Raw genomic sequence first — 18,370 nt, 5'->3', positions numbered from 1 at the left:
ATGATTGCGTTTTTTAAGGTGGAGATAGATGATGTGACAAACGGCGCCCGTGTAATCTTGGGATTTGAACCTATGAGGGATGGGGCGAACGCCGAGGGAGGCATGACAGGGAATGCAGAGAGGATGATTGGGTTTTTAGCCCCAAACTGAAGATAGATAATGTGGCAGAAGAGGCAGATTAAGCTGCGTTTGATCCACTGAAGGATGGGCCAATCAGAGAGAGACGTGGGGGGTAATACAGAGAGGGCGGCGGGGAAACAAATATAATGTGATAGAAAAGTCACTACCAACTTGATGGCAAAGAGATTTAAGACCGAGAATTAGAAGATAATTGACTTTCATAGCCTCGGTGTGGAATATGTTGTGACGAGGAATGAATGAGGAATGAATTTAAGAGACAGCAGGGTGTTGTAATTTGTGCGATTTGGATTTTGAAGCAGCTTCGAATCTGTAAGAAGCACTAAAAAGCAAAGATTGTAAAGCAGCAGAATCACAGTCTGCAGTTCATTTTATTTGGAAAAATACCTTCAGACTAGAAGAGTCCTGCTTATCTTTTCAAACGAGGTGGTTTCAGGTCTTCTCATTAACAGAACATCACACAGTGTTGTTTTGTCAGAAGCTGCTGACATCACAGAGAAGCGGACGTGTTTACTGTGGCGGCGATGCGGCGGTCTAAGCATTCGCAGCCTGTTAAACATCAACGCTGGTGCAGGATGCCTGCACTGACTGAGCCTCCCACAGCAACTTAGCTGATTTCAAACACAGCCAGACAACAGTGTGTTTGTCAGGTGACGAGTAAAGTTGGTAATTCCAGCATGATTCTCTTTTTCTGTAACATCATTTAGTCAACAGTTGATGACCAGTCAGATAGAACCACGCTTTTAAAGATGACACCTTCAAAAGGTGCTTCATTTTGAACCAGTGCTGGTCCCTCGGTGCTTGTTACCCTTCCTGTTGGCTCGTGTGGCTGTTGGAGAAAAAGAAGCAGACAGTTACTCCTGTAGCACCGTGGACGAGTGGTTTCTCCAGAACGCTGCAGCCCACAGTCTGCATCACAGAGTTTGTCTCTCCTCAAAAAGATTAAGTCAGTGGCTCGTGACGCTGTTAGGAGCCATCTGTAAACATCTGGGTAGTTCAAGTAAACATGCATTTAAATTTGAAAAAATAACAACACTCAAGCAAAAATAGATGTTTTTAGTGCTTTAATATTTCGATTTACTTTGAAAAATGGGACAGAGTCAGGTTTATCCCCGTGTGACAGCCTGGAAACGTCTGGGAACCGAGGAGAGACGTTTCTGGACTGGAGAGGAATGTTGTCCCGTTGTTGGCTGATAGAAAATTCTAGTTCTTCAACATTTTAGAGTTGTGTTCATAAAAGTTTTTGTTTGATGCTCCAAATGTTTCAGTTGGGCATTGGCTTGCTGAGAAATGCAAAGTCTCCCCTGGATGTTGCTCTGAAACCCGAGCACGCCTTTCAGCACTGATGGTGCTTTTCCAGATGTTCAAGCTGCCACTTCCATAGACATCCATGCGTTCCTTTGCCATCAAACATGCAAACTTCAGAACAGAAATAAAGAGCTTTCCACTTTGTCCCAGTCCAAAAAGAAGGAGGTGGTGTTTCTGGGTCATGTTTCCATACAGCTTCTTCATGTGACCGAGCTTTAACCTGCAGTGATGCCGTGGTTTCCATGACAGAATCATGCCAGTTTGTAAAGGAGCCCCAAAGTCACGTAGACTGATTTTTGCTGTTTCCTGCAGACAGAGATTCCTTCAGATTCCAAAAACAGTTTCTTTACTCTCTCCGTCTCTCAGCTGTTTTTGAGATTTTCTGCTGTCATCCGATTAAAACTGATCTAATATTTAAAAATATTGTTGATCTCTGAGTTCTGTGTTGGAGGGTGAATCAAATATAGATTTATGAGATTTATACACGATTGCATTCTGCTTTTGCTGACTTTTCCACAGTTTTTTCAGAATTGGGTTTGTAATTAGATCATTTTCCTCGTTTTCTAACCGAGACTCAAGAATAACATTTTGCTGCTCAATTAAATTGTTGGCTGTTGTCTTGGAAGACTTAATGCTCTGCTGTGTAAAAATGCTTTAATTTCCCACAGGAACTAAAAAAGTGGGCAGCAGCTTGGGGACTTGATGTCATCTCAACAACTGTTAGATGATAGATGCACAGAGTACAATGGAGGAACCAGTACGACGTCTGCATGCAGAATTAGTACCTTAGCTCCTCAGCACCCAAAAAAGCATTTTTTTACTCTGAAAGTTTCATTAAATCTCCAGATTCTCATTACCCTCAGGCCTGAAGGGCGAAGACATAGTGGGAGGAAATGCAGACGGAGTTCAGAGGATGATGGTAATTTTCTCAGGACCAGGAAGGGCACAGTGAAAATAGATAATACGACCGAAGAGGCGGGTATAACAGAGGGATTTGAACATATGAGGGTGCAGCAGATACCGGCGGTGTGGGGGGAGTACGGCTTTCTTGCAGAGAGCATGATTAGCGTTTTAATGGTGAACGGCCGGGAAGGTGAAGAGGGAAAATGAGGCAGAAGAGCCGGCATAATTTGGAGGGTTCAGTTGCAGTAATGGTGAGACGGCTGCAGCTCAGGGAGAGTGATGGGAGGTTTTTAGCATTTCAAATGTGCAACTCAACAGCCAGCAGATTCACTCTGGGATTTCCACCTGAAAAGTCTCACAGCTTCCCATTAACCACGGCGATCTGGAATCTATCACGGCTGTGGGAGAGCAGAGGAGGCTGCACGGAGGTCATAAATGTATGTGAATGTACAGACGGCTCGAAAAGCACACGTTCCTCAAAGAAAGCACTTTATTTTAAGATTCGTATTATTCCATTCGGCCATTTCAAAGGACGTGTCCCAGCTGTCGAGCCAGTGATAAGTCCTCTGGTTTTAATATCACTCTGGCAGGTTAATTCGACTGTACACTCTGTAACAGTGGGGAGACTTTACTTCTCTGCTGTGCCGACAGTTGAAATTTTATTAGGCGTTATCAAACTTTTAGGCCTTTTTTGACTCGTCATTATCTTCCTTTTGCCAACTCGGCGTCTGCCCTTGCAGTTCCTCTCTGTACTTCCTGTCTCATTATTAAAGCTCATTCTAATCATTCTGTACTGAGGAATATATTCAGTACTTTTGCTTCTGCTGGATTTACCTTATTTCGATTTAAACTGTGGCTTCAGTTTGTTGGTATACAGCCGACTTCTCTTCTTTCCCTTTCATGTTTTTTCTCTGTTCTCTTTGTTAATGATTTTTCTGCTTCACCATCTTTCTCTCTCACTCTGCTTTTATAGTTTTTTCCCTGTTTTGACTCCAGACACTCACACATAAAATGCCCAAATATTTGCTTATATCGATATTTGTTCCTTAACCCTTTAAGACCTACCATAGAACCAAGTCCGCCAGAGCTTATATTATATTTTCACATGCTGTGGAGCCATTTTTGGGAGCATTTCAAGTTGATATACATCAATACGACCATTATATTTTAATAATATGCATGCATTAAGTGCATAGTAATTACATAAATTGCAAAAAAGTACAATAAACTACAAAAAAATTTAAAATCGTTTTTGTTTTTTTAACATATATTTCTAGTTAGAGAAATTTAAGAGGCTTATCCCTCAAAACTGTAAATACAAAAAAGTTGCACAAACTAGTTTCCCACCACAGGAAATTTATTTTAAGTGTCTTCATAGTTTTATTTTTGAAATACACCAATTTTTGTACACTGCAGGAAAAACGAAAATAAATATTATCATGCAAATTTGCAAAAAAAAGCAGCATGTGCATCAAAATAAACTATTTCCAGCAGTGCAGTATGAGTCCTAAGCATCCCAGAAACGACACAGGAAGTCACAAAGTCAAATATAACTTTTAAAAACACCAGTATAGGCTCATGAGGCGCTGATGGTAAAAAACTACATTTCCGCAAAATGACGTCACTTCCGGTTTCGGGCAGGTCATGGCAGACATGCGATAGTTCGCGCTGATGGATGTAGGAAGTGTTACAAACAGCTGATCGGATCGGCAAAGCTGTTTCTGTAATATTATGTTTTTGTTGCTGCAAGTGATTTTTATGTAATTTTTGCAAAGCTTTATGTGGAAGGAAACCGTGACCGAGGACAAGCTGATGGCATAAGATGCAAGTACAACTCCTCCGGTTTCATATGCAAAAAAAATTATTGCGCTAGCTCACGTGGTTGCAGAGCTACCGGGATTTAAAAATAGTTACGCAAAACGGAGCGTGCTGCTCTGACCGGCTTTAAAGGGTTAATATTTGTTAACACTTTGCATACATATAATCTGTCTTTTCTCGTCCCTCTCTGCTTCTCAGTTCCTCTCTTAGCTCCCAGGAACCTGCGTGTCTCAGAGGAATGGTACAATCGCTTCAAGATCAGCTGGGATGTTCCACCGTCGCCCACAATGGGCTACAGGGTCATCTACCAGCCTCTAACTGGTAATTTAAACAATACCAATTATTTCTCCCTAATCTCTCTTTTACCTCATTTCAAATATTACAGTTTAAGTCCCATCGAGTCCAGACAGTTTTAAGAAATGTTTGCAAACCATAATTCTATAATTTTGTCAATTTCATAAATATGTGGATAAAAACTAAAAGACAGAAATGCTGATGGATGGGGGCAGGCATGCTGAAGGAGTTTCTTACTGTAACAAACCACCAGGGATAAAAATGTAATCCAGTGCTGAAGTGCACATTTGAAACTGTCACTGACACTTAAAATGCCAAACTTTACCTCAGAGGAAGGATCAAAAAAGGATGTTGGTCTTACTTCCTCACCAACGCTGGAGGACTCGGACTGGTTTTTAGTACAATTACCCACACAGTGTACCGAATATGTTTGCAGTAAAATCCTTTAAATAGCTCCAAAACCACAACGTGGTCGAGAAACCGAGTTCAGTGACAGATGAGTGAAAGTGAAGGCAGACAGCTAACTGCAGCTGCTAGCATCTGAGCCGCACCACTAACCCAGTGTAAGGCTCGGAACAATTTAAAGTTTCACCCTCACGCACAGTCTTTGCATTCAGAGAAGAGACCCAAACGTTTTTTATAGAAGGCTGTTAGCATATTTTTCTGTTGTAAAGCTGAGATTTAAACTCAGCAGTCTGCGGGACTGATCTCAGGTGGAGTAAAATACCTGAGCTTTATTCAGCTGTTACCTGGTTCTCATCTCTTTTTTGTTGGGTTTTGTCAAAATAGGATTATGTTAGGAACAAATGAAAATATCCCGGACCTGCTGCACTTCTCACAGCTGTCAGTTTTAACAGTATAGAGGAATGTGAGAGGAAAACTGATATTTTATGCTGCAGCTGAAGCTAATGATGACCTCTGAAGGTGCTCCTTTGTTCTCCTTCTGCTTCACTGACCGTCTACTCATCCTTGACGTGTCTCCTCCATTATCCCACCGCACCCTGCAGCCCCTGGACAAGCCCTGGAAACCTTTGTGGGGGAGGATGTGAACACCATGCTGATCGTTAACCTGCTGAGCGGTACCGAGTACAGCGTCAAGGTCATCGCCTCCTACTCGACCGGATCCAGCGAAGCCCTGACAGGAAGGGCCAAGACCTGTAAGTTCATCATTCATTCCTTTAATTCTATAGTCCCGGTCACACTGAATTAGATACAAATGTGCTGTTTAAGAGCGTCTCTGGAAGTTATTACTGTAAAAACATAACTCGGGCCCTGTTCAAAGCAGCAAATAACATTAGAGAGCTTTGTGGCCTCCAGTTAAGCTCATTAAGTGTTTCCTCGGTTTAAACCGATGCTCTTCAGCAGTCGTACAACTTTTCTAATTTAATTTTTCAAACCAATATTTCAGTCACTGGAAACTGTTCATGGATCCTTCCAACAGTTTACAGTGTAATCTCTTTTTGTAATGGAGTATGTCTCCATTTTTAATATCACGATATTTTGCAAAAAAACAATTGTTCTGAAAAACAAAGCAACACTTTTTATTTACTTCAAATCTGATTTCATCTCCATCTAATAAAACTACACCTGCAGATTGTATATATAATGTTTTTACCTGCAGCTTTATTTCATTGCCCCAAACAAATCTCTGCTTGTTGTATTTCGTCTTGAATGTTGCTTTCAACCTTTTTAAAGATTCATTTTTTGCTGACCTTCCTAAACTCCACCAGCTTTAATTAAGAACAGCTGCAGCCTCTTAGTTTATTTCATTTCAACTACAACAGGCAGTCAGACACTTCAGAGGTTGATTCCTAGATACCCGTGCGATGCTCTTAGCAGCAGTCGCAATCTAATTACAGGATATTGTCTTTAAAATTTTATTATGTTTGTCTTCACTGTAACTATAACCATGATTAAAAGAGTAGGATGAAGGATTCTTCAGCTGTTGCCTCGTAGCATCCAAAATCCGTCTCTTTTTACTCTGTTATGGATTTATAGTGTTTTACTCTTTAGATGTAAAGTAAGAGGAGCCTCGTATTAACAGACGGGGTTTGTGTTTTCATTGAAATATTTATACCTGCACCTGTTTTGAGTGCAAATTTGGTTTTTTGTTAGTTGTAATCAGAGATGGGCAGTAACGTGTTACTGTAATCCGATTACTTTTTTCAAGTAACGAGTAAAGTAAGGGATTACTATTGCAAAAACGGTATTTAGATTACCGTTACTTTCCCGTAGGAACGCTGCGTTACTGCGTTACTAAAACCATGATTTTTTTGCGAGAATGTCTCATGACAGTGACGTAAGCGAGTGCGACGTTGGTGACAACAGCTGTGTGCAGATCAACAATGGATCATATATCGAGTGCAGGAGAGAGTATGAGCGTGCAGCGTTTAAAGCGTGGAAGTACTGACCTTATTTTGAGTTTGATTCCATAAAAAGTGACAAAAACATTAGTGTCCGCTGTGCGTGGGAAGAAAACTTCTTTTTACAGCGAAAAAAACCCTAAACTTCCAACAAGCACCGAGTAGCTACGACGTAATGGGAAACTCACAGAGAAACTCGCGGATTCTTCCACTGACCGCGGCACACCTGCACCAGGGTAAACCTCCGCCTACCCCACTCCTGCTTTACAGGTGAAAATAGAGCAACAGGACCGCTGAGTCTGTGACTTTATTTATTTTCTGCTGTGTTTTACTTGCATCTATTTGAAAGACTGAGTGTAAACACAAAAATATTTTATTTTATGAGCTGGAATGTGCAGAAAATAGGTTTAAATGTTAAACTAATTTCTTCCAGTCAGAGAATGTTGCAGATAATTAAATGTTTTGCTTGATGCATAAAGTTAAAAGATTAAAACTGATAAAACAAGTTTTAAAAAGAGACTTTTCCATTTGATTACATTTTGTATGATGATTATGCAGAAAAAGTAGAATTGGGCTGAAAGATCTATCACTTTATCAGCTACTCAGGTTGTAAATCGTGCTTTTAAAAAATAACTAAGTAACTAAGTAACTAAGTAATTAATTACTTTTGGAAATAAATAATCAGTAAAGTAATGGGATTACTTTTTTGGGGAATTAATCAGTAATTAGTTACTGATTACTTTTTTCAAGTAACTTGACCAACACTGGTTGTAATGCACTGATTTCATCAGTCCTTTCAAAGACATGTTAACTGTTTGAATGTTATATCCTATATGCTTTAATGAGGAAGAGCACTGCATCTTCCTCTTACCTAATTCTGCTTTACCTTTATAAAGTGTGATATTCTCTGTGGAGCTGCAGAAGGAGGGATATTCATGTGCGACTTGCTTTATTATTATTATTTTATCTGCAATCTTCATTTTAAATGACTTGTGAATGTGCTGAGAAGTGCATGCACTGCAGCACGTGCATTTTGGCAGCTGGTAGTGTAATTGCGACCATAAAAGCCATGAACATTAACACGCCACTCAGCTGCTTGTTAATGCAAACGTCCACGCAGCCAATCACATTGATGGTGCAGTTAGGGATGACGTGATGGAGAGATGACCTGCTGTTCAAACTGAGCGTCAGAATGAGGAAGGAATGACATTTAAGTGACTCTGAACATTTCGTTCTAGTTGGTGCCTCATGAGTTGGTCTGAGTATTTCAGAGGCTGCTGATTGGCTGGAACTGTCCTTCCCGTAACCATCTCCGGGGTTTTCAGAGGTCAGAGGAGTGAGTGCTTGAGCTGAAATGAAGGCGACAGTAACTTAAACCAGTGTTGCAACATATGCAGAAGAGCATCTCCAAATACACAACACATTGAACCTTGAAGCAGGTGGGCAGCAGCAAACAACACTGCGTGCCACACGCACATTTCTATTACAACATTCAAATAGTACAATCAGAATCTGACACAAACATGAAAGCATGGATCCGCCTGCCTTGTGCAGGTTGTTCCTCATGGTGGTCTAAGGGTGTGGGGAATCGTTTAAACACTACACCTCTATGACCACAGTCTACCATCTTCACTGCACTCAAATGGCCTCTACAGTCACCAGATTTCAATTCAACAGAGCACTTTTGGGATGTAGTGTAATGGAAGATCCTCATCATGGATGTGCCGCAACAATCCTATGATGTCAGCTTGGACCGAAATCCCTGAGAAATGTTTCCCGCCCTGGTTAATGGTAGCAAGGCGTACCTGATGTAGAGTGTATTCCACCACTGTGGTGACTAGTCCCAGTTTAACAGGTGGTATTATAAGGAGAACCTAATTATTGTATAAATAAATGCACATGTAAATGCCATATTTGTCAGTATTGATGTTTAAGGGGATTTCATGAGCCGGTTATTTAATTTTATAATTGAGCTGAAAAACTCAGCACGTGGCCCCGCCCCTCCCTGAGCCTGGTTCTGCCGGAGGTTAAAAGGGAGTTTTTCCTTCCCACTGTGGCCAAAGTGCTTGCTCACAGGGGGTCATGTGATTGTATGTATTATTCTAGGGTCTACCATACAATAAATAGCCCCTTGAGGCGACTGTATAAATATTACTGAATTGAAAAGAACCAAATATTGCAAAAGCTATGATCGGCACTGACTGGATGTGTCAGACGATCATTATTATTTTTAACTTAAACAACTACTAAAGAAACACAAGAGTAACTGGTTTGTTTTAGCTTTGAAGTAAATGAACTTGACACAAATAACAAACCACTTTCATATTACCTGTGGCACTTTTTGAAAAAAGTCATTTGAAAGTCCAACCTTTTGCTCAATTTTGTATATATATATTTATTTTAATCAAATATGAGTTCAAAATCTATTTAAGAAAATAAAGATAAAAGCAACTATAAACTACAAAGTATACCTTTCCTGCACCGTGATGATTTCCCAATAGACCAGTACATCTTTGCTCTGCTTGTTCTTAATTGTTCTGTTGGCATTTTCTACCCAGGATCATTTATACACCTTGTTATTGGTTTTCTCGGCCCATTCTACCTCTTTGAGTACAAGTGAATAAACAATATCATCTAATCTAATCAGAGAGCAGTCAGACTCCTGCAGGCTCAATATCTTGATATCCATCTGACACCTTTAATGTCGACTCCACCTAATTACATCCCAGTGCTGGAATGAACTGTATGGATTTAAGTTATCTCACTTGTGATGTGGACACTTCCTGGGGCTCTGTGAGTGTGTGGCCTGGTTCAATCAATCACTTGCTTCTCAAGTACAATCATTAGAGTAGGAGCCTGGATTTTCCTCTCCTGCATGATAATTAATCACTTCAGTGCAGACTGGCCTATCGGTGAAATAGCCCTTTTTGAAAGGTCTCTGGTTTGATCTCCATGACAGCCAAAGCATCCAGTGAAAACTATGTGTCCTTTTGAAGTGTCCTTGAGCAGGACTCCGAACCTCTACCCTTTCATCCGCTCTCATTGCTCTCTGCGCGAGAGCTCTCGATACAAGTGTCAGCTAAATGCCCGAACACGCAGCTTTAAATGGAGCGTGTCACTTTGCATTGGAGCCACAGTTTCCGCTGCCTGCATGACAATTAAGCACTTCTTGGTTGACTTGAAGGACAAGTTTGGAAGGAAAACGAGGAAAGAAGAAGGGGATGAACTCTGACAAAGATGGAGAGATGGGTTGAGTCGAAAAGAGAGCAAGATGATGAGGCCAGTGGGATCCCAGGAGGTGAATGGAGCATCTGTCATATTGCTCACCAGCATGTTAATGAAGCCAATGGACCAGCAGAGCTTAGTGGGCTGATGTGTCAATGTCACGCAGAGGACGAGTATCATGGTCGTTGTGGCAAAAAGAAGAATGACACTCCAGGTTATCTGCTTACACTCGTATACCTAAAGGTTTATGAAAGAAATACCCCAGAAAAAATGTCGTATATGGCCTTTAATGCTTATTGCAAGGATGCAGCGAAAGGTTACTTGTTGTGAAATACTCAAAATTTAAGTTTTAAGTTCAAGAATTTCAAAAGTAAAGCAGTGATTTAGAAGTAAAGCATGAAACAATCAAAGCGTGTTGAAAGCCACAGAGTGGCCATACTCCGGACACATGAGGGATCACTGAGGTTGTCCTTCCCTCCTGGATCGGCTGGAGCTTTCTTTAGGTGCCTTCACAGGTTTGACAAATGTCCAGCTGGGATAACCACATTTACTCAGCAACGTCTTGCTCTCCTGCTTCCCTGGCCGCTGTGTCTGTGGGGATGGTGTTCGATCTGTATTGTAGCGTCCTGATGGTGCCCAGTTTGTGCTCCAGTGGATGTAGGTTTAGGGTACGCATCAGCTTTTAAATGTCCCCCACTACTGATGGAAATCTCAGTCTAAGAAGGCCAACCTGCCACTTTTCATATCCTCCCTGATGAATTTGATGTGTCGGTCCACTGAGTTAATGTGATCCCTGAATTTTGGTCGTCCTGAGATTTGATTTTCACCCACATACCTGAACCAATGACTCAGTGGGGTTCCACTGTTTCCATGTAGAAGTTGGCCACAATGGGTGAAACTGGGGAACTCATGGCACATCCACCCACCCACCCGTCCACCATCTCATAGTTATTCTTGTCACACAAATTGTTTTTGTGCTCTAATCAGCTGTTCAAGCCTTTTCACAGTGAAATCGAATCTTACTTTAATGAATTTACATCAAATATCAATCTACTGGTAACAATCTGAGCGACTCGATATTAAGGGAACAACCAGAAACATTATGACCGAAGCTTCCTGCACATACAGATTGTGTGGCATTTAGAAAAGTGCAGCTGTTTGGAGACGGGCTCTCTCTGCGAAACAGAGCCTGAGAAACTGACATATTTTGCATCTTAAAAGATACTAATTAGTAAAATAAAGCTGATGACCTAATCGTTAATGTTTCCATGTCTCATGAATGTTGCGCATTAGATACTTTTTCCATTGCAGTGGGAGCACGTTGGGCAGGCTAACGTAGCTCTTTATATCTAACTCTTTACAGGTGATCCTGCATCCTTTGTTAGGATATGTCTCCAGTGCTCGGTTTGCTTGAACATATCTGTGAGCAGCATGTATGTGCAGAATATAAGTTTCCTGAAGAGCCTCATTGTAGTTTTTACAAGACAAAGAAGCAGCTGCTTTACATCCATCTGAGCTCCTTTAACTCGCAGGGAGTGTGAGCGTCTCTGCCCAGCACGACAGTCTGAGGTCACTCTGCTTGTAAACGGTGCATTGCTCTTTTGGGGGTGGGAGTGAGTGAGTAACTGCCCAAATGAATAAGCATCATGGGTTTTTGTTAACGAGCGTGGGCGAGATGGAGTCTGAATGTGCCGCATCAGCAGAAACGGAAACGCTGCGCTGGATTGTCGTGGTGAAGTGGGACCACTGAATCAAAGTTACTGCTGATGATTCTCAACATTTTCCTCTGTGTGAAATTTACCAGTAATTCCTGTCGAATATTGGCAGATTATCAGTAGTAGCAAATTCAAACAGCTGGAGTGTTTTGCCTCCCGCTGCCTTTACTGTGTCGACATATATGTAGAGATGCTGACTTAAGAATCCCTTTGCGTCTCCTCATTAAATCACTTGCTGAGAGGTTTGCAGGAATATTATGCAGGGATACATTATGCATTTGTATGAAGTTCACAATAATGCAGATTAGATATTTGGCTCAACTGGAAATGTTCTGTTTTGTCAGAGGGAATGATACTGAGCTGTACAGGCCATTACCAGCTCACAGAGACACGCATGCTAATGTTCTTCAGCTGGGAACAAGAGCTGCTTTCAAACGTCGCACCATAAAAGCGCATACATACCATTTGCATAAACAGAGTGTGTGTGGGTTTGTTTGTGCGTGTGTGCATAAGCCAGACTTCTGAAGCAAAGACAGTGCAGCTACATTTCTGTGTGTCTGTAAATAACTTCAAGAAAGTGCACTTTGGTGTCCTTGAAACCAACTGGCCAGAGACTTTTGCATCTGCCGTGTGGAAACAGGATGCCGTGTGGTTCCTCAGATGTGAGCTGAGTGCTGTTAAACATATATATAGCTTTGCTCTTATGGCAGTATAGAGAGGAATGCTTACAAGTTTATAATGCACATTTTTAGGCTTCCAGAAAGGTTTAGTTTTATGTCTCAATGCTGCTTTTGTTCGTGTCCAGACTCATGACATCAAAACTCGTAGCCTCCGCCACAGCTGACTGTAGGAGAATAGCAGAGACATCAAATTACATTAAAATGTCCAATAATACAGCTGTCACTGACCCACATCACATCTGTTCTAAGACTAAGAGATCTGAGACAGATTTTAGCTTTAGTTTTTGGAAATATCTTATCTTGTTCGGTTCAATTTAAATCTAAATAACTTTCTAAATAATTAAGTTTCTAAATAACGAGAGCAAATGTTAGATATGTACTGAAACCTCCACAGCTAGTCGGGGGCTCCTGGTGTGAGGAGGCTGCTGCTTGTCTGATTGGTGAAATGTTCTTGGTGCATGCCATGAAGAGGCTCACGGTGCTGTGATGTCATTGTTCCAGTATTAATAAGAGATGTTTAAAGTTGGTAGAGAAATATGTTTACTGCAGAAACCCCACATTCCTGAGCTGCAGCTCTTCATTCACTGAACCAAAGCAGTCGTTGAGCATTTAGTTCTTTTTGTAAAACTCAAACACGGTGCTCCGAGTGACAGATTCAAGAATGGAATTTGGAAATAACGTCTGGGCCCGTAAATATCTGCTCTGCAAGTAAAAACACCTTTTCTGTTTCCCTGCAGTGTACCTGGGCGTGACTAACCTGAGTACCTATCAGGTGAGGATGAACGGGCTGTGTGCCCAGTGGCAGCCTCACCGACATGCCAGCGCCTACAGAGTGGCCCTGGAGTCGGCGGTTGGTGAGTGCAGTGATGGCAGCGTGATTTTAAAGGTGGTTTTATTCCTTCTGTGTGATGTTTTGCTCGTACTCCCATCTGTACTGTGTATGTAAGCAAATGAAGGTCAGCCTGAGGCGTTTGTTGCATCATGTAAGTAAATATTTCTCAGTATTAACATTTTAAACTTATGAACCTGTTCTCATCATGAAGGTTTGTAGTTATTATATTTGCAAGTGGGATTCCTTTCATCCCAGTATCTCTGCTTGACTACGTGCACAATCTCAAGCTGCTAAAAAAAGACTCGTTTGTAGGTGGTGGAAGATCTGTCAGCACGTTGGACGGTTCCAGTGTTTGTGCCAAGCTTCGTAGGCACACCAAGGAAACACATTTCTGATCTCTCGTTCTGAATTAGGGAAAGACATTGTGCATGTATTTTATTAATGTTTTAAGATTATGTTATTGAGAAGTATTTACAGCTTTGTTTGCAGATATTTAAGATACAGCTGTGTGAACATGTGAACCCCAAACATCCAGGTCACACGTATGGATACAACACAGAGCAGTTTGGATTTCTTTGTCCTTAATAAGCACACAGTCTCACGGCGCACACCTGGAAGAAGAAAAAACGAACTCTGTGCTCTGTTGGAGGAAGAAGGCCTGCTCTTTGAAACTGTGAAGCACCGTGGAGGGAGCGTCCCGAATCGGGGCTCATTTGGCACCTTGGGGCACGGATGCCTTCCAATGACTTGGAGAGCAATAAATTTCAAAAATGTGTCAAGAAATTTCAGAGGAGAATGTCAGGGAATCAGCCCGTGACCTGAAACAAATAAATCGAAACCATAATGATTAAAAAAGAATACAAAAGGTCCCAACATTAACCCAGCTGAGACGATGCAGCAGACCTCGAGTGTGCTTTTTCAATCAAACCGTCCCACAAGTGCCGATGACCCGGAACCCTTATATAGGAGTTCTCCTCATTGTTGTGCGAGCTTTATGAGCCATGAGAAGAAATGGTTGCTGCTGTTGGAGCTAAATTCAAAGGTTCGCTACCTTCTCCCACCCTGCTCGTGATTCCTCAGTCTGTCCCGTTTAGACATGAAAATGACTCAGATGAAGATCTCACCGTTCTCCTCCATATTTATATAAAGCTCCTATAAACACTGTTAAAACAAAACATGTCCAGTAATCTGGAAAAATCTTGCCAATAAGCTTGTGTACCAGATCAATATTCGATTATCTTTGTGTGCCTGCAAAGCTTGGCACAAACACAAACGCTTGGCTTTACAGTGGGAGTCACTGAATCAAGAAAAACCTGCTTGCACATATTTTAAATACACAATACGCTAAATTTTCAGTGTGAATTCACAAACATTTTGCTGCTATATGTTTGGAGATGTTTGCAAATGCGATATCAGTGCAAACGTGCGAATCTGAACTCTTCTCCCATCATGCTGCTGGCTTTGGATTAAGGCGAGGAGTTAAACGTGACAGTGCATCGATTTAGCATTTACAAAATACTGCATGCGTAACTGTAATTCTTCCCATCAAACTCCTACGCTGCATATCCAGTGCAGTAGGAGAGCAGCCTCATTCATACTCACATGCTTTCATCAGTAGGAGTTTCAGTATGTAGCTGAAGCAGAGGGTCCAATTTTCTGAATCCCTAAGCAGCCGGAGATGACAAAGATATTGTTGTATCCCATCGGAGACGTGCTGACACTTTAAAGGTTTAGCTGTACAATCAGACACTGTGCCGCTCTGTAGAAAAGGAAGGCTTACGGATCACAGCACGGGTGACATTTACATTTGCTGCACGAGGTAAAATAAAGCGAACAAAAAAGACAAAAGGTCGCGATTACGGCTGCCGAGCGAGGAGATGTGCTTGTTACAGCAGTGACAGTAATTATGCCCTGTTGTGTCTATTCTCAGAGGTAAACTTTAAGGAGGGGGAAGGAAAAAGTACAGTTATTTTCTTCTTATGAAGTTTTCTGTTGAAGTTTTGGTTGCACCTGCAACTTTTTTCCTCTGATTGTGACAATATATAATTTTTTAAAACAATAAAAACTGAACTGCTTCTATTTAGAGTTCATTATGTGTGGGAGTGTGAAGAAGAAGGGAAGTGAAGCCTGCCGTCTGCATGAGTCAGTGCGCGCGTAAACGGCAATCAAGCCGTGCATCCCAGCGTTAGCTTGAAGTGTGCCGAGACTCTGGCAAATTCAACAGATACGTTCTGCTTGCAGAAACGTGTTTTTGTTTATAGCCCACCGCTGACGTTCGTTTAACTAGACTGTCAGCCAATTAACTTTAGTGTCATGCTAAATTATGCCTGCATCGTTAAACATAATAATATAAGCTAGGTGGCTGTAGTGGCTCAGTAGTACGTGGTTTATGTATGTATAGCAAGCAAAAGCCCCCGGGTTTGATCCCAGGAGGAGACGCAAACCCCTCGGCGGGGGGGGGTCTCGAAAGGGAACCCAGAGTATAAATCTGCCAAACATCAAACATGCGACAGTACCTGCTGTGGTGAGGCCTTGTGAATAAGGAAGCAGCAAAAGTACAAAGGTGTCTGCACGTGTGAGTAATAATAATAAATGCCCTTGTTTTTACGGTGAGATTATACTTTTAGACGCGCAACAGAAGGAAAAGCACCTTTAATTTTTTATGTTATTTGCACTTTGGCAGTAAAAAGCGTCGTGCAGCTCTACAAAGTTTGATTCAGGATAGGCCGACATGTCCACACATCCTGCTTCTGCCAAAGGTTTCTTCCAAGTGCTTGCTTATAGGGGTCCATTTGACTGTTGGGGTTGTCTCTGTGTTACTGTAAGGTTTACATTACCAGGTAAAGTGCTTTGTTTAGGTTGGTGCAGAACTTTTATAACTGCAGTTGATTAAGACTGGAACAAACAAACAAGGATCATTCCACCTTTCATTAATACATGCACCGTACAAACAAATTCAGATTTACAGGAGGACATGTCCTCTCGGTGGAAGTCAGATGTAAAGCTTATAAGTAGCAGCTAGTTGTGCAGCTAGTTGTGGTTCTCTGTTGCTTCTTGCTTCTTACCCTGACTTTGGTGCTGTGATGATCCCTAAAAATAAAAATCTAATAATATCTAAAAACATGATCAAGGATTACAAGATTCCCACAGAGAGTGGGCATTCTTGCTAACAGTGTAGAAGTTCTCCAAATGCATATTTAAAGGAACGGTTTTCTAATACATGGTTCACCTATGATCCTTTTCTAAATGGAACCAAGTAGATCGTGTCCTTATAATCAGATATAATATGTCCACTAAAATCCTGCGTTTGTCCCTTACATCCCTCACAAACATGTCTTTATTTAGAATTCCTCTTTAGCTCTGCACTTCCTCCACTACAGAACAAATTGGCTGCAAGGCTTTATTACAGCATTTTGATTGGCCGTCAGTGATGGTCCCCAAACCAATATTAACTTGATGTTCTAGGAAGAAAAACAGCCACATGGCGACAGCAGATACACTTTCACGTTACCTCCAGTGTCTGTTAAACTCTCCTGAAACTCTCTGCAATTTATTTATGAACTGATGAACTTTAATGTGTTTGTACGTCAGCTGCCAAACAGGCCACTGCACCAAAGTCACCTCTGTGAAGCAGCCGTATGCTTATAAAAGTCATTTCCTCAGTTATGATTCTGTGCAGCCACCAACAAAAACAATAGTTCTTTGTCTGACACTGAGAACACGTCCAAATAGCATCAAACAACAGATGGTCTGGCCCTGAATCGATTTTAAACATCCACCACTCAGTCAGCACCTCAAAGCTAAGACTAACTTTTAATACAGCCGTCATCCACCAAATAGGAAAGTAATAGCTGTTATTCATCACCTTTAGGCGTCCAGCAATAACACTGGCGTCATTAACGTCACATAAAAGGCACAAATTCCCCCGTGTCTCCTCGGGGAGATCCAATGTGTTGGTTCTCTCAACACACAATGAAGCTAAATAATGACTTATGTTAGAACAGCTGGTAAATAATTACACCTGCTGCTGAGAATGGGGGAAATGTGTGATTATCCTGTTTTATTATTGAACAGGCTGGAATTTAAAGGGAATGGAGGGAGGTAAATTTAGGGAATAGGGTATAGAAAGAAAGACAGAGTGTAAAGTGTGTTTTCATACATCCTCCTGCAGGACAGAAGGATTTACCATGTTCAGCTAGAATTTACAGAAACAACTCTTTGATCTTTTCCTGCACAGGATCCATTCTTCACCCTTATTATGGTCTTATCCCAGTTTAGCTACACAGGAATGTTGTGGTGCATTTAGGCGTCTCATAGGTTCCTCTGCCTGATGACTCCCTCACAGCTCGAGCTTCCAGCCAATGTGATTAAATCATGTCACAGATTATATGCAGTATTACTCATAGTGGCACTTCTGGCATGGATTCTGAGGGATTGAACTCGATTTGATGATGCCTGAGGAAAAAGGAGCATTTATGGGTTCAGTGACCTTCGGTGCAGAGGTGGCGAACTCCAGGCCTCGAGGGCCGGTGTCCTGCAGGTTTTAGATCTCACCCTGGGTCAACACACTCAATCAAATGATTGGTTCATTACCAGGCCTCTGGAGGACTACAAGACATGTTGAGAACTTAATTTAGCCAAATAAATCAGCTGCGTCCTGCTGCTGCTGCTCACATTGGTTTGATTCACTTGACTTGACTTAAACTGAGATTTTTCCACCCATACACTCCCACCTGTGTAGTTTCGTGGTGAGCTTGTCCCATTATCTTTGCACTCGATGCCTCTTTAAGTCATTAAAATGTTCCACCAGTTCCCTGTAATGAAGTAAATGCTTGGTGTTTCATGGATAACAGGTTTTTCTTGGAAAACTGTTTGACATGTTACCAATGGACCCTGACTGTTAGGATGGAGTGAACAAGTACAACAGGAAGGTGTTTGATTGGTTCAATAATTGGATTTGATTCATCAATTATTAACAAACCAAGCGAACAGTAGCATCCTAATGACAACAAAGATAAATAAATGCTTTCATTTTCCATCTGTGACAACGTGCTGGGTTTACGATGTGTGCAGATTGTTCTACACACTTGCATG

The 18,370-nt window shown here is 41.5% G+C and overlaps 1 protein-coding gene across 2 annotated transcripts in view; it reads left to right on the top strand.

Annotated features, from left to right (window-relative positions):
- The window catches only part of col14a1b (collagen, type XIV, alpha 1b), a 159,924-nt gene that overhangs the window by 93,521 nt on the left and 48,033 nt on the right, over window positions 1-18,370 (top strand). For both annotated transcript variants that reach the window (XM_086279670.1, XM_086279669.1), the window contains 3 exons: window positions 4,366-4,488; window positions 5,469-5,618; window positions 13,182-13,298. In XM_086279670.1, coding sequence (XP_086135796.1) covers window positions 4,366-4,488; window positions 5,469-5,618; window positions 13,182-13,298 — 390 coding nt within the window. The remainder of the gene's footprint in view (window positions 1-4,365; window positions 4,489-5,468; window positions 5,619-13,181; window positions 13,299-18,370) is intronic.

Source organism: Aulonocara sp. 'chitande type north' Nkhata Bay, linkage group LG22 (genome assembly GCF_057382095.1).
Source record: "Aulonocara sp. 'chitande type north' Nkhata Bay isolate Kocher_YH1m ecotype deep benthic linkage group LG22, A_spYH_male_GT1.1, whole genome shotgun sequence".
Lineage (NCBI taxonomy): Eukaryota > Metazoa > Chordata > Actinopteri > Cichliformes > Cichlidae > Aulonocara > Aulonocara sp. 'chitande type north' Nkhata Bay.
Note: the sequence above shows the minus strand (reverse complement) of the source record. Positions and strands in the feature narration are given on the sequence as shown.